At 30.1% G+C, this 21,888-nt stretch overlaps 1 protein-coding gene across 1 annotated transcript in view; it reads left to right on the top strand.

The window, feature by feature from the left end:
• LOC130452438 (prolactin-releasing peptide receptor) overlaps nucleotides 1–11,858 on the top strand; it is a 317,870-nt gene extending 306,012 nt beyond the window's left edge. The window contains exon 6 of the mRNA XM_056791721.1: nucleotides 11,678–11,858. Within this exon, the coding sequence (XP_056647699.1) occupies nucleotides 11,678–11,858 (181 nt within the window). The remainder of the gene's footprint in view (nucleotides 1–11,677) is intronic.
• The last annotated feature ends 10,030 nt before the right edge of the window (nucleotides 11,859–21,888 follow it).

Here is a 21,888-nt window from a genome sequence, read left to right as displayed (position 1 = left end):
AATTATCAAATTTATGAATGAAATCAAATTAAAAAAAACTGTCTCTTTTTTTTCAAAAGTAGAGTCATTTTTTTGTAAAATTTCGTTGACCTCTAGCTAAAAATGCATTTCCACTGCTCACGTTCCACTCTTCATCATAATACGTAACCGTTACCTTTCTATCCTGCACAAATATTTTGATTGCTTATTAGACTTAGATAACGTCAGAGAATTTTCACACTATAATTGATTAATAACCACTTTAAGTGAAGAAAAATGATACATTTCAAAATAAGAAGCAAGAACGCAAGTTGCATAGTAATTGCCAAATGAACGAATATTTGCATCTAATATTAATAATTAATTTTATTGTGGCCAACATTGATGATATTCATAATGGTGATATATTCATAGTGTGAGCAAAAATAGAGAAATTTAATATACTGGAATGCCTCAGAAGAGCTGGACATAAATGCACTATTTGCAATCTGCATGAGTCGTATGTTAAATTGGGGTACTTCTTTACGATTTGCAGATTTCGATTGAATACGAAAAAAATGTTGAACACAAACTTTAAAGATTTTTATAGAAGAAAATTCAAAATTGATATCAATAATATTGCAGACCCTGATCGTACAAAGAGTATGTGAAACAGAAACGATACCGAAAGAATAGTTTACTAGATTGTAATTGTAGGTAGTAATTATAAAGTTATTAGTTGAATCAACACAATAATAAATGAACGACTGAAAAAGGTAGTGGAACCAAAAATAGGGGAGTATCAAATATATATTAGACAAGGACTATAAATCAACTTCAAACGAGCATTCGACAGTCTGAAAATGAGGACAATTATAACGGAGATGGAGAACCTGCAGGTATCCCATAAGTTGATACGATTCTATTGGAAGGGTAATGGCGAAAGAAGGACCAGGTATTTTTTAATTTGTAGTGACAGGCATAACAAGGGAATGTAATATCAATAAAAGCATCAATGATAAATCAAAACGACAAAATGTATGGAAATTGAAAGAAAGGAAGTTCACAAACGAGAAATGATATCATCTTTGAAACTATTCAGTGGTTACGACCCTCTCCCTGTAATTGCAAGCCATTAGGGATTCCAGGAAAGTAATTGTTTTCTCCTTATAGCAAGAATAGCAAGCCAACATCTCGAATAATGGAATTCGAAACTATAAGTGTAAATAGATATTATGTTTCCTAATCAATGAGCATACCTCATATGAGACCTAATAATTTAATTCACATTTCGCCGACTACTTGGAAGTGAAGATGTCACCAGAAGATGTCCATTGAGGAATGTTTCCATTTCAAGGAGTGGAGCTTCTTTACCGAAGAAACGAAGGTCACAAATAGAAATGCCAATTCAACCAGACTGTTCAATATGGATATTGCATTCCGTACCCATACTGATATCAATGGTTCAATGCAGTAACTCGATATCAAGCATATTAGTTGTGGATGGCGCTTGTTTGGAGACTCATCGAAAGCTGCATTTGAAATTTGAAATCATATATACCAGATGCTAGTAAAATAATGAACGCTCATTATTGTACTAGTAACAAAATTATGAGAAACAATAGCAACGTCTTATTATGGGGGTTGGAACCAAGTAGGCAGGAATTGTCGTTCAATTTGATGTTAGTAATTTTTGAAAGGTGTATTGAAAATAAGTCTGTAGAAGAATTTTAATGTATTATTTTCAAGTTAGAAGGAAAAATAGTATATGTCACTCGGAGCATAAGACCCGTTATATGTTTGCACAGCCTCGACAGTGCAAGAATCTGGACTTAGCGATAATGATAGCCTTCTACTCCTAGTAACATAATGTATTATTTCTTGATGTCAATTATATAAAATTATCGAAAACATAAGAATAGCATGGTATAGGAAACCAACTTGGTCCTCAAGATATTTGAACTTCAATTCGTGTCATCCTATGTCACAAAAAAGATCAGTGATAATAAGTTTGGCTTAAGATGTTTAGATTTTACAATCAATTAGAAAGCAAAACAGAAACGAAACATCAGAACATAAAACATTTTTCCTTGCCATATGTACAAGGACTTTACCAATATTATTTCAATAAATATGAAATTAGTATTATTATATTAGTAATACATTATACATTATCCAAATATTTCACTAAATTAAAATCGAAAACACAAAAAACAACGAAAGAAATAATATTAGATATCAAATGCCTTGTACTAATTGTGACGCTATTTATATAGGGCAGACATCTCAGCACTCATATAATAGACTGAAAGGTCATCAATAAGAAAAAAAAATAAAACTACAATAATGAACCATGAAATGTCAAAAAAAAAAAATTTCAATCATAAAAATTTTTAGAAAGGAATCTTATATACGAGAAAGAGAATTTTTAGGAATGGTTTACATTCATAAGAACGAAAAAGCTGTAAATGATAGAAAATACACCTGAATAGTTGAAGTGAAATTTTGTAAATTCAAATAAAACTACAAATAATTCAATTAATTACTGCTACACATTTGAGATCTAAGGTTAAAGGAAAAAGTAAATTTCTATTTTTTATTTATTTTATTGTTGATGATGTAGATAATCTATATGATATAAATACACAAATTGTCAATGTCATATTTTGATAAAGATTTCAATAAAAGTCGAAACGTCAAATTTAATCTTTCTTTCAAAAATAATTAAATAAAACAGAAGAGACCCAAAATCAAGAACATTTAGAAGCATCGATAAATCTTCAATTTCTCATTTCTAGAAATATCTTTAATTTCTTATTTCTTAGACCTATTGATATATTAATGGTTCTAAATTTTTTTGATTTTAGGTTCCTTCAATTTTAGAATTAGTTTTTTTTGATAATTTTTAAAATATTGATGAAAAATTGAAGGTAGATTTATAATTCATATTGTGTCCTTCATGATATAATCTGCTATCATTCTTGTGAGAAATTATCCGACTAATCAGTGACCTTTTCGACTGTCCAATTTACTTCTTGTCACAATTAAAACAAGGTATTTCATATAAAAATGTTTGTATTTTGAGATTCTCCTTATAAAATATTGGATCAGAAATTTTGAGAACTCTATTTCTCATCTCTTTGGTTAAGTTACTTTTAGTGTTACGTGGGTGATATAAATGATAATTGATATCTTCCAGAACTTACTGGTTTCCTATACCAATCAATTATAATTTCATTATCTTCGTTACTTATAAATTTGATGTCAAGAAAAGGTAACGATTTTTCAGTATTCTGCTTTTCTATAGTAAATTGTATATGGGGTCGAAACTATTGAAGTTAAATAATAAATTATCAATTTCATTATATGAAAGGGATGAAATTATATCGTCTACATACTTTTGAATGAAGAGTTTCCTTATTAAGTTTGCAATTTCTACTGATATCGCCCTATATATGTTGTAGAGCTGTAAGGCACATATTTAAGTGAACATTACTAAATAGGGATATTACATCCAATCCAAATACTTAATTGAGTGGTAAAATCTTATTAGAAGTTTCTTTGATTTCATTCATATTCATTGTGATAATTTTAAGATTTAGTCAAAATTTCAGTTAACCAATTTGTAATGGATTCAATGGAAGTGTTAATTGATGCTACAATAGGTCTAGCTGGTGGAGTAGGTTTATGAATTTTTGGTAAGCACTAGAATTTAGCAGAAATCCCGTTATAGTTTGTTAATTTCTTCTTTGTCAATTTGTTTTTTGTTGAAAACTTTTTTCATTAATTTGATACAATTATTAATTGTTTTTTAGAGATGGATCATTATCAAGTTATTTGTATGATGTATTGTAGATAAGTTCTTTGGATAAATCTAAAGACTGGTGTTTATCGATAGTAACTGTGACATTAGAAATATATCTACTAACGTCAATTTCAAGATTGAATTCTGAATTCTATGAGTTTGAAAATTTTCATATGCTTTAATAATATCAAAAATCACCCAATTCCTTTTTTTTTGTGAGAAATTTTGGATTGTGCAGAAGAGATACAAATTGCAACTTTTGCTCCCTCCCCCATTACCGAAAAGTGATTTTGTTTAATATTATGGTTGGGTTCAGAGACAAGAATGTTTCTTATAGTTAATTAATATGACACATGATGGACGAGAGAAGAAAAAAGTTGTTGTGAGATAGAAGAAATGGTGCTTATTCGTGTTTAATATTATTTGTACTTAGTTACTCGAATTGGAGTAGGTACTCCTAGGTTAGGAATGACTGTGTCAAGCAGGTCATCCTGTTGTTGTTAATAATGTCTGTGAATTCAACAAAAGCTTTTTTTGTCAGTTAAGTGTGTTGGTTGACAATTGTGTATATTTTTTAAACTGAGTTCGTATCGAATGTTGCTGCTGAGAGAAATTACGTCAAAACTGGTGATTAAATATTTGGGAGGTACAGTTTTATTTTTGTTATATGCTATTGTTGACGAGTCTGTGATGTATTGAGCTAATGTGTTGGAGAGTGAATCATTAGATGGAATTGTGATTTGGATAAAAAAATTATTGATTTTTTTTAAGTATTTTGAAACTTCATTTATAAACAATAAAAAATTGAAGAAGTTTTAAAAAAATCACGTGACTCTAAACGCGCCATGATTGGTCACTATAGTGACATCATAATGTTATAAGGCAAAGTCTGATAATATTCCTGATGTTGATATATATATATATATATATATATATATATATATATATATATATATATATATATATATATATATATATATATATATATATATAATAATACATTTTCTGAAAATAATCAACTATTTATTCTCCATTGTATTAAATATAATTATTTATTTCATAAATATAAAGAGTGACGTGAGAGTTACGGCGACAAAGCTATTCAGTGAAGCTTATTCAGTTAATTTAACTATTAATGGAAAGTCCATGAAAGTCTATAAGTACAGAGTATGAGTACTTACTACTAGCTTAAGTAGAAATTACAGGTGCTTGTAAATGTATAAATGCTGCAGCAATGACAACAATATTGTCTGTTGAAGGTAACGTATTATAATCAACAACTGCATGAAGTTTTAGAAAATCAAACTCTCTTATTCTTCCGATGACGCATTCTAAATGATACGTAAGAATTACCCGAAGGTGGTCGAATCAATTCATTATTTTTATCGACAAAAAGTTGAACAATGTTTTATAATCCTCTTTAGGCCATGACAGCACTAGTCTCAGGTACCTCTTCCAATAATCCGTTTTCTTGGAATCATAGTTCATCTGAAATCAACCTCAAAATCCTTTTGATATAAAATTTATGAACTATCTAGTGTACAAGATATTAAATATTTTAAAGTATTACATTTCTACCAAGTTAAAGATTGGTATTCTGAATCAGTTGGATTTTCAATTTGTATCTCAAATGCATTAATAATAGCAATCACATGATTATATGAAGCTCTAGAAGGTATCGGTAGTATTTTTTTATATTACTAGACTTTGGCAAGTAAACGAGTTTTTTTAATAAATTATGCTAATACAGGAACTGTTATATTAAAAAAAAAATACTAGCATAGCTGACACTCATTCCAAACTGTTCACTTAATCTTTCCAAAGTATCTTGGCGTCGTATTTTCATCAAGATAATTTTATATTGGTACCAATATAAGAAATTACACCAAAACGTTCTAGCATAATTTTCCATTCTTGAGAAACACCAGGATACGCTTTCAAATTATCGTTAATTAAGTAATTTGTGACTTGAAAGTTTCAAAGTTTTTCACAGGAGATTAAGGCTAATACAATTCATAGTCCTTCAGCCGGTATTTTCGAAATGGATGTAACATTTGAGGCAATGGTTTTGAGATGTTTCAGTACTAATACTACCATTTCTAATCGGTGAGCAGGATTTATCGATTTCGATTGATAAAATTTTACCTTACTGACACGCTTCGATACTTAGGACGACTATTTACTTGTACAGCAACAGTATGGTAGTTAATGTTAGTGTGTGTTTCAGCAGTGACCTTTTGGGCAATTGTTAAATTTGAAGGAGCGAAATCAATTCCAATATTTTTAATAGTATTGGCTGATACGTCATCAATGTGTGGTTCTTGAGGATAACCAATTTTCCTATTTTCTGACGATTTACTTAAAATTTCTTGTATGATTTGTTGTCTCCGTCTTTTACGATTAGGTTTACAGTCGTACTTGTGTGGTACCACATCAATTTCAATCATTGCTTCACCTTCCATCGTTGTATAATAAGTATAATTTTCCATATAATCTTTCAGTTGGAAAAAAAAGAAATCACAGAATTACTTGAATGTTATTATAACAACAGAATATCCACATAAAATTTAATCCAGTCAATTGCATAACCTTTAACGTTATAAAATTATAAATATTCAAATTGAATCCCAATAATTAAATAAAGATACATGAGTTTATTATTTAACCACTTTAAATAATCAATAAAAACATTTTTTAATGATATGATTTTGAAGGTTATGATTTGGAGTTCAGTTATAATTTCACTGAACTCTACTTAAGTATCCAATAATTATTTGATTTGTATACTTAGATAAATAATAATTAATAACAATGGTGTTGAGAAATAGTTACATCGAAATTATTTCACAACAAAAAAATTCAATTTTGTTTTGGGATTATCACGGTGTGTACTTGAAAACATTCATTTCGACGTTTGTCATCTTGAGGAACTTTCAAAACATTTTGTCAAGAGTTGTTTTTGTACTATTCGTACATAATGTTACTAAGCAATATCGATAACTTCTGAGGTTCGACATTTTCAATATAAATTTGTATATTTAACAAAAACAATAGAATTAAATAGAACAAAACACTCTAGTCTATACTTATTATTTCTATATCAACTGAGTGAAAAATAATATTATGACGTCACTCGCGCTTGAGTTTGTTCGGGAGCTGTCAGCGTGTCTTCGGAACTGAGTTCAAAAATGGTTTTGTTATAAAACTTATATATGATCATTCCATTTATCAGAAAAAAATTTTTTAAAAACGCAATTATGGATCTGAGTGATAAAGTGGGTTTGTAAATTTTGGATAAGCCATAAAATTTTTGGTGTTGTTGCTGATGTTGATCTTAGGGTATTTAGTTCGTTCTCAGTAGAGAAATTTTTGTATTTGTTAGTTAATTAATAGATTTTTTGAATTATTGTTAGAATTGGATTTTTTTTAATTTATAATGTTTGGTGTTATTTAGAATGTTATTTGCTAGTTAACAAAAACAACAGAATTAAATAGATCAAAACACTCTACTCTACAAAACACAATACAAATAATAAGCATATTATTTGTATTGTGATTTGAATATTAGCATTGCCTTTGTCTGCTTCAGTTAAGAATATTTCATCATGATTTTTTGAAAATTATTTTTCATTTGTGTAGCATGTTATTATATATGCAAACTTCTTCTTTTATTATCAAAAGAGTCGTAGAATATAGTCCGTTTTTAGAAACTCACCAAATTATGATAATTACACAAGTCATCGAGGTATTATTAATGCTAAAACTGAAATACATTGGTGGTATTCCAGGAGCCACAAGATAAATGTTATAATTTTCGCTGATGAAAAGGAAATATTGCAGAAAGTGAACGTCATCGACGATTGAAGTATTTCGAGTGGTTAAAAGGAATATTGAACGCTGATAGGAATTTTATTTTAACACTAGCTATTGACTGATTCCCGAAATAAGTAGATTGTATGAATTTTTATCCTGAGTCAAGGCTGTAGCATTTTATGGGAATGGATAAAAAATCATGAAACGTGTTGTGTTATAACTATTGAAAATAATTAAGTAGTAAAACTTCTTTCTATTATGTGAATTACTGCTCTTCTCTTTAGCTATGTTCTATTAACTACTGTCGATTGTTATTCTTACGTGTCCAGATTATGAATTTTAAACGTTTCTGAAAAACTGATAATTTATGAATTACTCTTTGACGATACTCTAACGCTAATATAATGAATTTGAAATGATGGAACATTCCATTATTTCGAAAATATTATACAACGATTGATAAGCTTCTCTCCAAAATGTTCAATCAAGTTTCTAATTTGCATCAATAAAAATCATTCTGTTTATTCAAAAACTGTAAACTGCTCTCAACGACTATCTTATCATGTTGAAAATCAGGAACTCTATTTCTGTTTGTTTTCCCAACAAAACTGAAAAGGCCCTCGAAAATCATCCGCAGGAAGAATACAAGAATTTATAACAAGGAAGTTATTTAAAATTTAAACATCCATGTCGGGAAAATGGCAACAAAATATGAACTTTATTGATATGTCTAATCAAAACTTCTGAATGGCGACGGTTCATATTCATATACCGTAAAAGCCATTTTGATTTGTTTCCTTTGATACAAAATTTCATTGATTGACCCAATTTTCCATATGAAAATCTTTTTCCCATGCCTCTCGTGAAAGAATTCGACCAATTTTGATAGCTATTCGAGTGCAGGTCATTTTTCCTATGTTCTTAGAATATATAATAAACAAATAATACAGTATGATGCTAACAACTTTTCAACGTCGACAGTTTTCCCGATATACCCTACTCGTAAATCATAGCGCCCTTTAGGCCTGGACCGTCGTCATCGGTCTGTATAATATGTACGCATCCTGTTGCAATAAGATATCGACTTTTTGACGTAGTATTTATTCTAAATTGTATACACAAGGTACAAAAAAATACTGTTAGATGGCGCGGCGATCGGTTGTTTAAACCTAATGGCTGTGATCATAATTTTATTCAAATAAAAACAAAGACGATTCGGTACTGACGACCTCCTGATTAAAGTCTAATATCCGAACTCTGTCATCATAACGGTGCCATCCTTTTTTTGGCAGAATGTAGGTATTTTTTCGTATATATATATATATATATATATATATATATATATATATATATATATATATATATATATATATATATATATATATATATATATATATATAACAAAGCGGACCAACCTCAACAAGTATATATACCAAGACTTTTTGATGTCGATAGTTTTCCGATATATAAAACTATCGGCATCAAAAAGTCTTGGTATATATACTTGTTGAGGTTGGTCCGCTTTGTTCAGGATGAAGGATTTTATTGTTAATAAGAAAATTAAGTCGATTCTTTTGTTTGTTTTTCATTTGATGGATTAATTTATTATGAGTTCATGCGTAGTATTATTTTGTTTTTCAATTTTACGAGATCATTTTCAAATTTATTATTATATTTTATTGTTTTCTGGTAATAAACAAATTCATCATTTGCAAGCTTATGCACTAACCTATTATAGACAAAATATCTTGTATCTAGCGAATGAGTATTTTTTCTATATGTTTGATATTATTTTGTAAAAAAGTGGGAAGAATGTTCTTTTTTAAATATTTTAATAGGAAGCATCTTATGTCACATCTTTTCGCCATTTTTAGTTTGATTTTATGCCACGAATCTAACAACTGCTTGACCATATGTTCTTAAATTGGTATCCCATATTTGTATGTGAATTGGACTTTGTAATATCTCTTTTATCTTTCAAATTATTCGTCATTAAAATGGATGATTTTATCCTTTCCATATGATAAAACTGATAATTATATATATCACCCAAGCAGCATTAAGGTTTATTTACTCAAAAAGATGAAAAATAGACTGTTTGAAATTTCTTATCCAATATTTCATAAAAAGAACATTAAAATACTCTACAAATTGTTTATGAAAACTCATATGCTTAAAAGCTCACTTACTACTACTCACCATGGTGTGATCTATGTATATCTTTCAGATTTTGAGAAAACAAATTCTATACAAGAGATTCAACGCCTTCGACAACCAATTAACCTTATGAACTATCAAATTCAACTTCACTCATAACGACCTAGCCTCAAAATGATTTAATATCATTCATAATCTAATCAATGAAAATTAACAATGATTTCTATAACAACCATGATCAATAACCTTAATCTTTTTATCAAGCGTCAATTTGAAAATTGCTTTTGGAAATCAATTTGAAAGAATCAACGAAATTTGAAACGCCGAGTCCTTAACTGATTAATGTAAGTAATTTTAATCATTGTTATACTTTTATAAATATTTTTAATTGGACTTGCCCATGAATACATAAGTATTCGAAAGCTCGGAAATATATTAGTTAGTACACTTTGGTGCTTAATTTTGCCACTTCTAAAACTAAAGTAAAGTATATACAGAGTGAGTTTTATGTATGGAGCGCCTCAATTATCTCGGAAACGGCTTGTACCAGTTTTATAAATTTTTGTGCGTAAAGGTCTTGTGTCACCGCTGGTTTTATGATGCTATCTACATTGTTGTCAGATCTTTTGTGTTTCTAGATGTCATAATTTCGGAATTATAGCTACATTTACAGTATCTTCACCAAAGTTACAATAAATATTGTACATTTAGATAAACTCGTTTAATTTGGACATCCTTTAATAACTATGTGCTAATACAAATCTCGTAACATAGTCTATTATCATTAAGTTAGTAAAAAATTCTAACGAGACTGGTGAAGTAAAATATTTATCCAAATCATGGCGCAGAAAATCTACAACAACTAAAGACAAATCTTCAAACATACAGTATAGGAGATTACAGCAGATACTCAAAATGTTGTCCATTCACTTCAATACAATACAATACAATACTTGGTCCTCGAGAGATTTGAAGTTCAATTCATGTCATCCTATATCACAAAAAAGATTAGTGATAATTAGTTTGGATGATAGATCTATCCAATTATCAAATCATCAATTTAGATTATTAGCTACCAAAAACTGCATTGAAAGAAAATATTTATCCGGAAAGAATGATAAATAACATATTGAAGACAAGGAACAGATACTACGATGAATTAAGAAGCAAAACAGTAACGAAACATAAAATATTTTTCTCACCATATGTACGTCATTCCCAAAAACTACTTATTTCAATAAATATGATATTAGTATAATTCATAAAGGACATAATACATCATCCTAATATTTCACTAAATTAAAATCTAAACAGCAAAAAATAAAAGAAATGATATTATATCAAGTGCCTTATACTAACTGTGATGCTAGCAACATAAGGCAGACATCTCAGTATTTAGAAAATAGACTAAAAGGTCATCATATGATAAAAATAATAAAACTGTATTAAAGAATCATGAAATATGAAACAAACATGAATTCACTTATAAATCTTCAAAAACCGATCTAGTACACGAAAAAGATAATTTTTAGAAATGGTTCATATTCACAAGAACGAAAATGCTATAACTTATAAAAAGACCTGAATAATTTTAGTGAAATTCATAGCTCTTTTCTGTAAATTCTAATAAAACTACCAACAATTTAATTGATTATTGCTGCAAATTGTCAGTGTCAATATCATATTTTGAAAAAGACTGAAATAGGTCGAAACATCATTTTTCACCTTTTTCTTGGAAAATTATTGAAAAAACCTAATTTTAGATGATTCCAAATTCCTATTTATGAAAACAGCATGGAAATCAGTTCAGTAAATATTGAAATTATTATGAACATATTTGCAAAGGTTTGATAAAAAACAATTTTTATTATGGAACTGTTAATTCAGTTTGCAAATTATGATTATTATTTGGTTTCTTTTATTAGATATCAATATTTATTTCAGTTCCTCAGTAGAACGTATTAGAGGATACCTACGGTTAAGCAGTAGAAAAATGAGGCATTCCAGTGAAACGGTAACTACTCTTACTGGAACTCCAGCTTCTAACCAAGGCAAACGATGTCAATATACTGAAGAAGCCTTCTCTGATACCAATAGTTGTCAACAAGACTTACCCTCTACCTGATATCAACAATATGAAGCCAGGCATGTATTGGTTTGAAACATTGGATTTCATCAATACCATAACATATTCATTTTATCAAATATAGAAATTCCAAAATAAACTAAAGGCAAATGCTTCTCTTTTCATTACTTAAAGTAACACTTTGTCAATACTGACTCTCAATGAATTCACTATGCGAATGATGAAATAACATCGATATAATCAGTCAATAATTATTAAATAATAAATGTTTATATAAATTAAGTACATTTTTTAATTATACATTTTTGTTAATTCAGGCTTCACAAGTTCGACTGATTAAACATTTTGAGTTATGAAAGTGATGTTTTCCGGATACTGGCAACCTCAAAATACAGAGTAATACAAATGCTTTCCTACATACAAAAATACACAACTATTTTTGTTGGCCTTCAAATTCACTGGCCCAACATTTCGAACTCTTATGTATCCAAATAGTTTTATATAATGTATGTAAGCCCATATTTTCATAATTACAGAATAATTAGTTGATTCTATACATATCTGAAAGAACAGATTTATGATTATCGAGAGCTGCCATATAATGTGTATATTAACCAATTGCTTTTCAATACCCCTACTTAATCATGAGAACCATTCATTTGACATACTTAAGTTATCACAAGAATTTCTTTTATTCACATAACTTTGTTTCAGGTTATCAACTGCGACCATTCATGGTAAAGAGCAACTGATATAATATATTCGATGTATGTAGTCGACAATAGGAGATATTCGATGTGTCAAAATTCTAATCTACTATATGAACACTTTGACCAGTATGAGATGTTCCAATTAACTAATGCAATTCGTATTTTTCATATACAAAATTTGTTCACAATCAAAATTTATATTAAAGATGATAGATTATTCGTTGTAAATCATTATTAAAGTAAGAAGCGTTTGGTCCAAAAAAATAGACAAAATTCATATTCAATGTAGATTTAAAAAATAGTCTGGAGTACCCCTTTCATAATAAGAAATAAAACATAATATGAATATCTTTATTTCAATGGGAGTGAATTTCCTCTGTTTCATTTATCTTATTGTAGTGTGAAGAAGTACATGGTGGTTACTGTATAGTATCATAAGGATGATTATAATTATAAGAACATTAAACGAATCCAGTGAGAAGACAATATATGCCAATTTAAATAACTTTGTTATTGTTACTTCATTAGATAGATAGAACATTAAAAATTAGATATACATATTATTTCATTGAGAATTGTGGTATCTTAGATTTTGGTTTTTCTTTTCAAAAAATCATTGAATAGTGAATTGACGTTTACTTATGTCAGAGTCGATTGTCACACCATGTTAATTGACAATTAACATATAATAATGTGAGATAATGTCGATTACTATCCATCGGAGGCGACTGAGTTTGATTGTCCCTTCATGTTGATTGATAATTTCTGTAGTCTATAGCGCCGATTGAGGTCGAATCACATCAACTGTTATACATTTTAGTGATTTGACGTATGATATTGTCAGATAATGTCAATTAATATCCAATGAAGCCGATTGTTAATGTTACTAAAAATTTTATATTCATAGAATTCATAGAAATTTCTAACAACAAGTATTCGAAAGCTCGGAAAATAAATTGAGGTTAGTCCACTTTGGTGTTTCCTTGCCACGTTTCCAATAGATCTCTATTAACATGAAATTCTTCAGCCTTTCCATATCACTCAATTTTTTGTTTTATCTAAGGTTAGTCAAACTAATCTGATTATTTTTGCCGGTACTCCTAATTTGCTTAGTGCTGCATACATGTTGTTTCTATTTATTCTGTCATACGCATGCTTAAAATTTATAAACATGAAATAATCTTGTATTCATAGCAGGTGGTTTGTGATTCTTTTAGGGAGAAAATCTGGTCTGTTGTTGACCTATTAGCTCTAAAGCCTGCTTTACATTCCCCTAGTATTTTCTCGGTATATTCTTGTAGTCTGTTCTTTATTATTTTCGTTAGCACTTCATAACAGGTATCTAACAATGCAATTCCCCTATAGTCTTCGTAAAGCAGTTTATCACCTTTTTTGAAATGGAACATATTGGTGCTTTCCTCTATACTTGGGGCATGCTCTCTTCTTCCCATATTATTTGGATTAATTCGTATAACTCTGTCTACAACTTTTCTCCTCCGTATTTCAGTATTTCAATTGTAATTTCACTTTGTTTTTTGTCTCGCTAATATGAATTTTACTTCTTCTTCACTTGGTACTTCTACTTTAATGCCATCTTCCTCTAGGTAACTTTGTTCTATTTCCCTTGCTTGCTCTGCTTCATTTTCATTGGTAGGTAACTTTGTTTCTATTTCTGGAAGTGTTCTTTCCATTTCTGCATTACTTCTTGTGGTTCATGCACCATTGTACCTTCTTTTGTTTCAAGGTAGATGGTTATTGTTTGGTACCCTCTTTCCATTTCCTTCGTTTCTTGATAAAATGATCTCATCTCCTTCTACTGAAAGTTTTCTTCAATTTGTTCCAATTTTTCTCCGTTATAATGCCATTTTTTTCTCATACATATTCTTTTTATTTCTCTTCTCGCTTGATTATACTTCAAGTCGATACTTTTGTTACTATTATACTATTTGTTAGCTAGAGGTTCCTTATTTTTCACTTACTATTTATTGCTTGTATACATTCTTCATCAAACCATTCCTTATTGTTCATTTCTTTGGTTTTTTGTCTTGTATATGTTTTGTTTGTCTTTGTTATTGCTTTTTTTATTTTGTTCCATTTATTTTCGATTTGTAAATCTTGTTGTTGTTGATCGAGTACTTTGCCTAATTCTTCTGGGTATCTGCTTTATATTTTTAAGCTCTTGACACTTTCTACATCATATTGAAATTTTTTCTTTATATTCACATTATTTTATAATTATTTCGTTTTCTGCAAAGCTATAAGGTCTATGTTATATCTTTTTATTTCTATCATCAGTATCTTCATTCCTCCTTCATAGAAAGTGCTTCTTACATTCCATGTGGCCATATTAAATATGCCTTTAGCTTTTGTTGTTTTTTTTTGAGTTTTTTTCTTTGTTCCTTGTTGCTTTCGAAATTTGTATTATATTCGTTGTTTCCTGCCTTTTCCGTTTTCGTTGCCAGGTCGCATCTTATATTTTCGTCCGTCCTGAAATGCGATATCATTTTTTTGCTTTTTCAACATTCATCTTCTATTATAAGCTTGCTGAATTTAATTTTTACCATCTTTTCTTTGCTTCTTTCTTCCTCTGCCCTTTCTTCGATTTTTTTCCATTTCCATTTCCCGTGTCGTTAATTCAGAGTTGATAAAAACCAACTTCTCTTGTGTACTCCTTAATTTATTAATTACCATCAACATAATGAGATTAATGTTCTCTATTGTTGATTTAAATGATTCTCAGTGAAAAATTTTTGGATTTTCCATGGCCATTTTGTTAACTGAATCTGAAACTGTATTTTTTCATATTGAATTCATTAAATTCATTGAATGAATTTAATAGATTTTCTGAATCGTTCATAAAAAATATTTAAAAATTGATGAATTATCTCTTTCTCACTCTAGTAACAGGTAAGGAAAGAGTGAAGAAGGAAAAATACAGACGGTCTGCAGACTTATTTCTTGTTCCCTAGTAGGTTGTAAATTCTTGCACTAGGTATTAAAATACTAGGTCAATTTTTTTATTGCGACCAAACGAAAAAAAATTACGACCGTACGAATCCTACTATGACTGCACCAATAAGGATTTCACTCAAAATATTGTTACAAACTCGTCCACGACATCTATAGTTAAGCCGGTTCAGTTTAAAGCTTAAATAAATAAGAAAAACAATAAATTGGTTGCAGAAGTGAGATATTATAGATAATTTGTGAAAGAAACATGGCTAAAAGACTAAGTGATGTGAAAGTGACGGAACTAACAGCAGAACTGGAAAATCGGGAGCTAGAAACGTCTGGTAGAAAGAGTGAATTAAAAAGTGGCACTGGCAAGTGACGGCTTAGTTTCAGACACATTTCTGTTTAAAAACGAGTTTTCCACTTTAATTACATAATTTCCTGAAACGAAGGATATTTCTATTAAAATGGATGAGAAAATTTTGACATTCAAAAACGGTAATTCTACTGAATAAACTGTTTAACATTAACAATTACACTGTCTGACGCGCGATTCGATACCCAGGTTTCAACTTCAGAAAGTAAAGGTAAACTAAAATCTAATGACTTGACTTACACTGTTTTGTACTGAATTTTCCCACCAATAAACCTTCTCACCATAAATTAAATCCAGTGGAAAACCTCCTTGGCGGGAATCTTCACATTTATTCCGTGACTACTAAACTATAGAGTGGTTGGTCTGTGAAGAAATATATACCGCTATTTTCCAAATTTGGCATTGTATCCTTAGGATTGCCCAACAAATTTAAATTTCATTTATGTTAGGAATGGTTATCGGAATATATGCTAAAAACTAACATAAATGGTATTTTGGTATCTAATTTCAAAGACAGAAATTCTAGCTGTTTCTATTAGGAAATGAAGAAGAGAATATTCATGAGAGACATTTTTCAGTTACCCGTTATTGTGAACGTTTATCGTTACCAAACGATTCATACTTTGAAAATGATTGTTGGTAATTAACCTAACCAAAACTTTATATTTGTATTTCATAGTTGTATGAATATGTAATAAAAAATTAAAAGTTTGTAGGAAATATACTGTTTTTGATTTCATCCCTTCACATCGCCTCCTATTCTAAAAACAGCTTGAGAAAGATGGAATGGTCATTAATAACTTGATTTTCCAGAAGATACAATATTTGAGAAGCAAAGTCATTGATATACATAAGAAAGTATTGGATCATGGCATAGATAAAGCAACTTACTATTGTCAAGATACTTAATTGGGTCCGTTTCATATATTGGATTTGGTTAGATTAGATTTGGAGTTAAGTTGAACAAATATATTTGAATTTCATGGAAAAATAAGTAAATGAATTCGAACGGAGAAACCATACTAAAAGTAACCAGCGTCATAATAGTCATTTGAAAATATCAATATTTCTCAAAATATAAAATTATAATAGATGTATCATATAGAGTTGGAGCACACCAAAAAAAATTTCTAATGTGATAAATGCTACCAATATGGATGTATAGCGGGACAATATAAAAGCAGAAATAATGATGATGTGATTCGACGATTGTGGTCGATTGTCCCGTCCTATTGATTAAAAATTTTCAGTGTCCATTGACTCCAATTGAAGTCGAATCACAACAATTCTCATATATTCTGACAAATTTCGATTTGCCAAATATTATCGATTACATCCATAGACGTCATTCGAGGTCAATTATCACTTATTAGGAAGATAGATTTGAAAATTTTCAATCAACACAAAGTGACAACCGACCAAAACTGGCATCAATGATTGTAAATCGACAATATCTGACCAAGTTAGATGCAAACTCACTCAAATATATGAGAATTGATGAGATTCGACTTCAAATTAGGAATATAGACTTTGATAATTTTTAATCAACACAAAGTGACAATCGACCTGAACTGGCATCAATGGTTGTAAATCGACGATATCTGACAAAGTAAGATGCAACAAACTAATTCAAATATATGTGAATTGATGAGATTTGACTTTAAAATAGGAAGATAGACTTTGAAAGTTTTCAATTAGTACAAAGTGACCATCGACCTAAACTGGCATCAGTTGTTGTAATTCGACGATATCTTTCCAAGTTAGATACAAACTCACTCAAATATATGAGAATTGATGAGATTCGACTTCAAATTAGGAAGATAGACTGTGAAAGTTTTCAATTAACACAAAGTGACAATCGATATTAACTGGCATGAATTGGTTGTAAATCGACGATATCTTACGAAGTTAGATGCAAACTCACTCAAATATATGGGAATTGATGAGATTCCACTTCAAATTAGGAAGATAGACTTTGGAAATTTTCAATCAACACAAAGTGACAACTGACCAAAACTGGCATCAATGGTTGTAAATCGACGATATCTTACCAAGTTAGATGCAAACTCACTCAAATATATGAGAATTGATGAGACTCGACTTCGAATTAGGAAGATAGACTTTAAAAATTTTCAATCAACTAAAAGTGACAATTGACATAAACTGGCATCAAGGGTTGTAAATCGACGATATCTTACCAAGATAGATGCAAACGTACTCAAATATATGAGAATTGATAAGATTCGACTTCAAATTGGGAAGATAGACTTTGAAAATTTCCAATCAACACAAGGTGACAACCAAACAAAACTGGCATCAATGGTTGTAAATCGACGATATCTTACCAAGATAGATGCAAACGTACTCAAATATATGAGAATTGATAAGATTCGACTTCAAATTGGGAAGATAGACTTTGAAAATTTTCAATCAACACAAGGTGACAACCGACCAAAACTGGCATCAATGGTTGTAAATCGACGATATCTTACCAAGTTAGATGCAAACTCACTCAAATATATGAGAATTGATGAGATTCGACCTCAAAGTAGGAAGATAGACTTTGAAAATTTTCAATCAACACAAAGTGACAATCGACCTCAATGGGCTTCAATGGATGATAATCGACGATATCTGACAAAGTTAGAAGCAAACTCACTCATATATATAAGAATTGATGAGTTTCGTCTTCAAATTAGGAAGATTGACTTTGAAAATTTTCAATCAACACAAAGTGACAATCGAATTCAATGGGCTTCTATGGATGTTAATCGACGATATCTGACAATGTTAGATGCAAACTCAATCAAATATATAAGAAATGTTGGAATTCGACTTCAAATTAGGAAGATAGACTTTGAAAATTTTCAATCAACACAAAGTGACAACCGACCAAAACTGGCATCAATGGTTGTAAATCGACGATATCTTACCAAGTTACATGCAATCTTACTCAAATATATGAGAATTGATGAGATTCGACTTCAAATTAGGAAGATAGACTTTGAAAATTTTCTATCAACACAAGGTGACAACCAACCAAAACTGGCATCAATGGTGTAAATCGACGATATCTGACCAAGTTAGATGCAAACTCACTCAAATATATGAGAATTGATGAGATTTGACCTCAAAGTAGAAAGATAGACTTTGAAAATTTTCAATCAACTAAAAGTGACAATCGACCTGAACTGGCATCAAGGGTTGTAAATCGACGATATCTTACCAAGATAGATGCTAACGTACTCAAATATATGAGAATTGATAAGATTCGACTTCAAATTGGGAAGATAAACTTTGAAAATTTCCAATCAACACAAGGTGACAACCAAACAAAACTGGCATCAATGGTTGTAAATCGACGATATCTTACCAAGTTAGATGCAAACTAGATGTTAATCGACGATTAACGATATCTGACAATGTTAGATGCAAACTCAATCAAATATATAAGAAATGTTGGAATTCGACTTCAAATTAGGAAGATAGACTTTGAAAATTTTCAATCAACACAAAGTGACAACTGACCAAAACTGGCATCAATGGTTGTAAATCGAAGATATCTTACCAAGTTAGATGAAAACTCACTCAAATATATGAGAAATGTTGAAATTTGACTTCAAATTAGGAAGATAGACTTTGAAAATTTTCAATCAACACAAAGTGACAATCGATTTCAATGGGATTCATTGGATGTTAATCGACGATATCTGACAAAGTTAGATGCAATCTCACTCAAATGTATAGAAATGTTGAAATTCGACTTAAAATTAGGAAGAGAGACTTTGAAAATTTCCAATCAACACAAGGTGACAACCAAACAAAACTGGCATCAAGGATTGTAAATCGACGATATCTTACCAACTTAGATGCAAGCTCACTCAAATATATGAGAATTGATGAGATCCGACTTCAAATTAGGAAGATAGACTTTAAAAATTTTCAATCAACTAAAAGTGACAATTGACATAAACTGGCATCAAGGGTTGTAAATCGACGATATCTTACCAAGATAGATGCTAACGTACTCAAATATATGAGAATTGATAAGATTCGACTTCAAATTGGGAAGATAAACTTTGAAAATTTCCAATCAACACAAGGTGACAACCAAACAAAACTGGCATCAATGGTTGTAAATCGACGATATCTTACCAAGTTAGATGCAAACTAGATGTTAATCGACGATTAACGATATCTGACAATGTTAGATGCAAACTCAATCAAATATATAAGAAATGTTGGAATTCGACTTCAAATTAGGAAGATAGACTTTGAAAATTTTCAATCAACACAAAGTGACAACTGACCAAAACTGGCATCAATGGTTGTAAATCGAAGATATCTTACCAAGTTAGATGAAAACTCACTCAAATATATGAGAAATGTTGAAATTTGACTTCAAATTAGGAAGATAGACTTTGAAAATTTTCAATCAACACAAAGTGACAATCGATTTCAATGGGATTCATTGGATGTTAATCGACGATATCTGACAAAGTTAGATGCAATCTCACTCAAATGTATAAGAAATGTTGAAATTCGACTTAAAATTAGGAAGAGAGACTTTGAAAATTTCCAATCAACACAAGGTGACAACCAAACAAAACTGGCATCAAGGATTGTAATCGACGATATCTTACCAACTTAGATGCAAGCTCACTCAAATATATGAGAATTGATGAGATTCGACTTCAAATTAGGAAGATAGACTTTGAAAATTTTCAATCAACTCAAAGTGACAATCGACCTGAACTGGCATCAAGGGTTGTAAATCGACGACTTCTGACCAAGTTAGATGCAAACTCACTCAAATATGTAAGAATTGATGAGTTTCGACTTCAAATTAGGAAGATAGACTTTAAAAATTTTCAATCAACTAAAAGTGACAATTGACATAAACTGGCATCAAGGGTTGTAAATCGACGATATCTTACCAAGATAGATGCAAACGTACTCAAATATATGAGAATTGATAAGATTCGACTTCAAATTGGGAAGATAGACTTTGAAAATTTCCAATCAACACAAGGTGACAACCAAACAAAACTGGCATCAATGGTTGTAAATCGACGATATCTTACCAAGTTAGATGCAAACTAGATGTTAATCGACGATTAACGATATCTGACAATGTTAGATGCAAACTCAATCAAATATATAAGAAATGTTGGAATTCGACTTCAAATTAGGAAGATAGACTTTGAAAATTTTCAATCAACACAAAGTGACAACTGACCAAAACTGGCATCAATGGTTGTAAATCGAAGATATCTTACCAAGTTAGATGCAAACTCACTCAAATATATGAGAAATGTTGAAATTTGACTTCAAATTAGGAAGATAGACTTTGAAAATTTCCAATCAACACAAGGTTACAACCAAACAAAACTGGCATCAATGGTTGTAAATCGACGATATCTTACCAAGTTAGATGCAAACTCACTCAAATATGTAAGAATTGATGAGTTTCGACTTCAAATTAGGAAGATAGACTTTAAAAATTTTCAATCAACTAAAAGTGACAATTGACATAAACTGGCATCAAGGGTTGTAAATCGACGATATCTTACCAGGACAGATGCAAACGTACTCAAATATATGAGAATTGATAAGATTCGACTTCAAATTGGGAAGATAGACATTAAAAATTTTCAATCAACACAAGGTGATAATCGACCTAAACTGGCATCGATGGTTGTAAATCGACGATATCTTATCAACTTAGATGCAAGCTCACTCAAATATATGAGAATTGATGAGATTCGACTTCAAATTAGGAAGATAGACTTTGAAAATTTCCAATCAACACAAGGTGACAACCAAACAAAACTGGCATCAATGGTTGTAAATCGACGATATCTTACCAAGTTAGATGCAAACTAGATGTTAATCGACGATTAACGATATCTGACAATGTTAGATGCAAACTCAATCAAATATATAAGAAATGTTGGAATTCGACTTCAAATTAGGAAGATAGACTTTGAAAATTTTCAATCAACACAAAGTGACAACTGACCAAAACTGG

This window comes from Diorhabda sublineata, chromosome 1 (genome assembly GCF_026230105.1).
Source record: "Diorhabda sublineata isolate icDioSubl1.1 chromosome 1, icDioSubl1.1, whole genome shotgun sequence".
In the NCBI taxonomy this organism is placed as follows: Eukaryota; Metazoa; Arthropoda; class Insecta; order Coleoptera; family Chrysomelidae; genus Diorhabda; species Diorhabda sublineata.
This window is presented reverse-complemented; position numbering and strand designations above follow the sequence as displayed.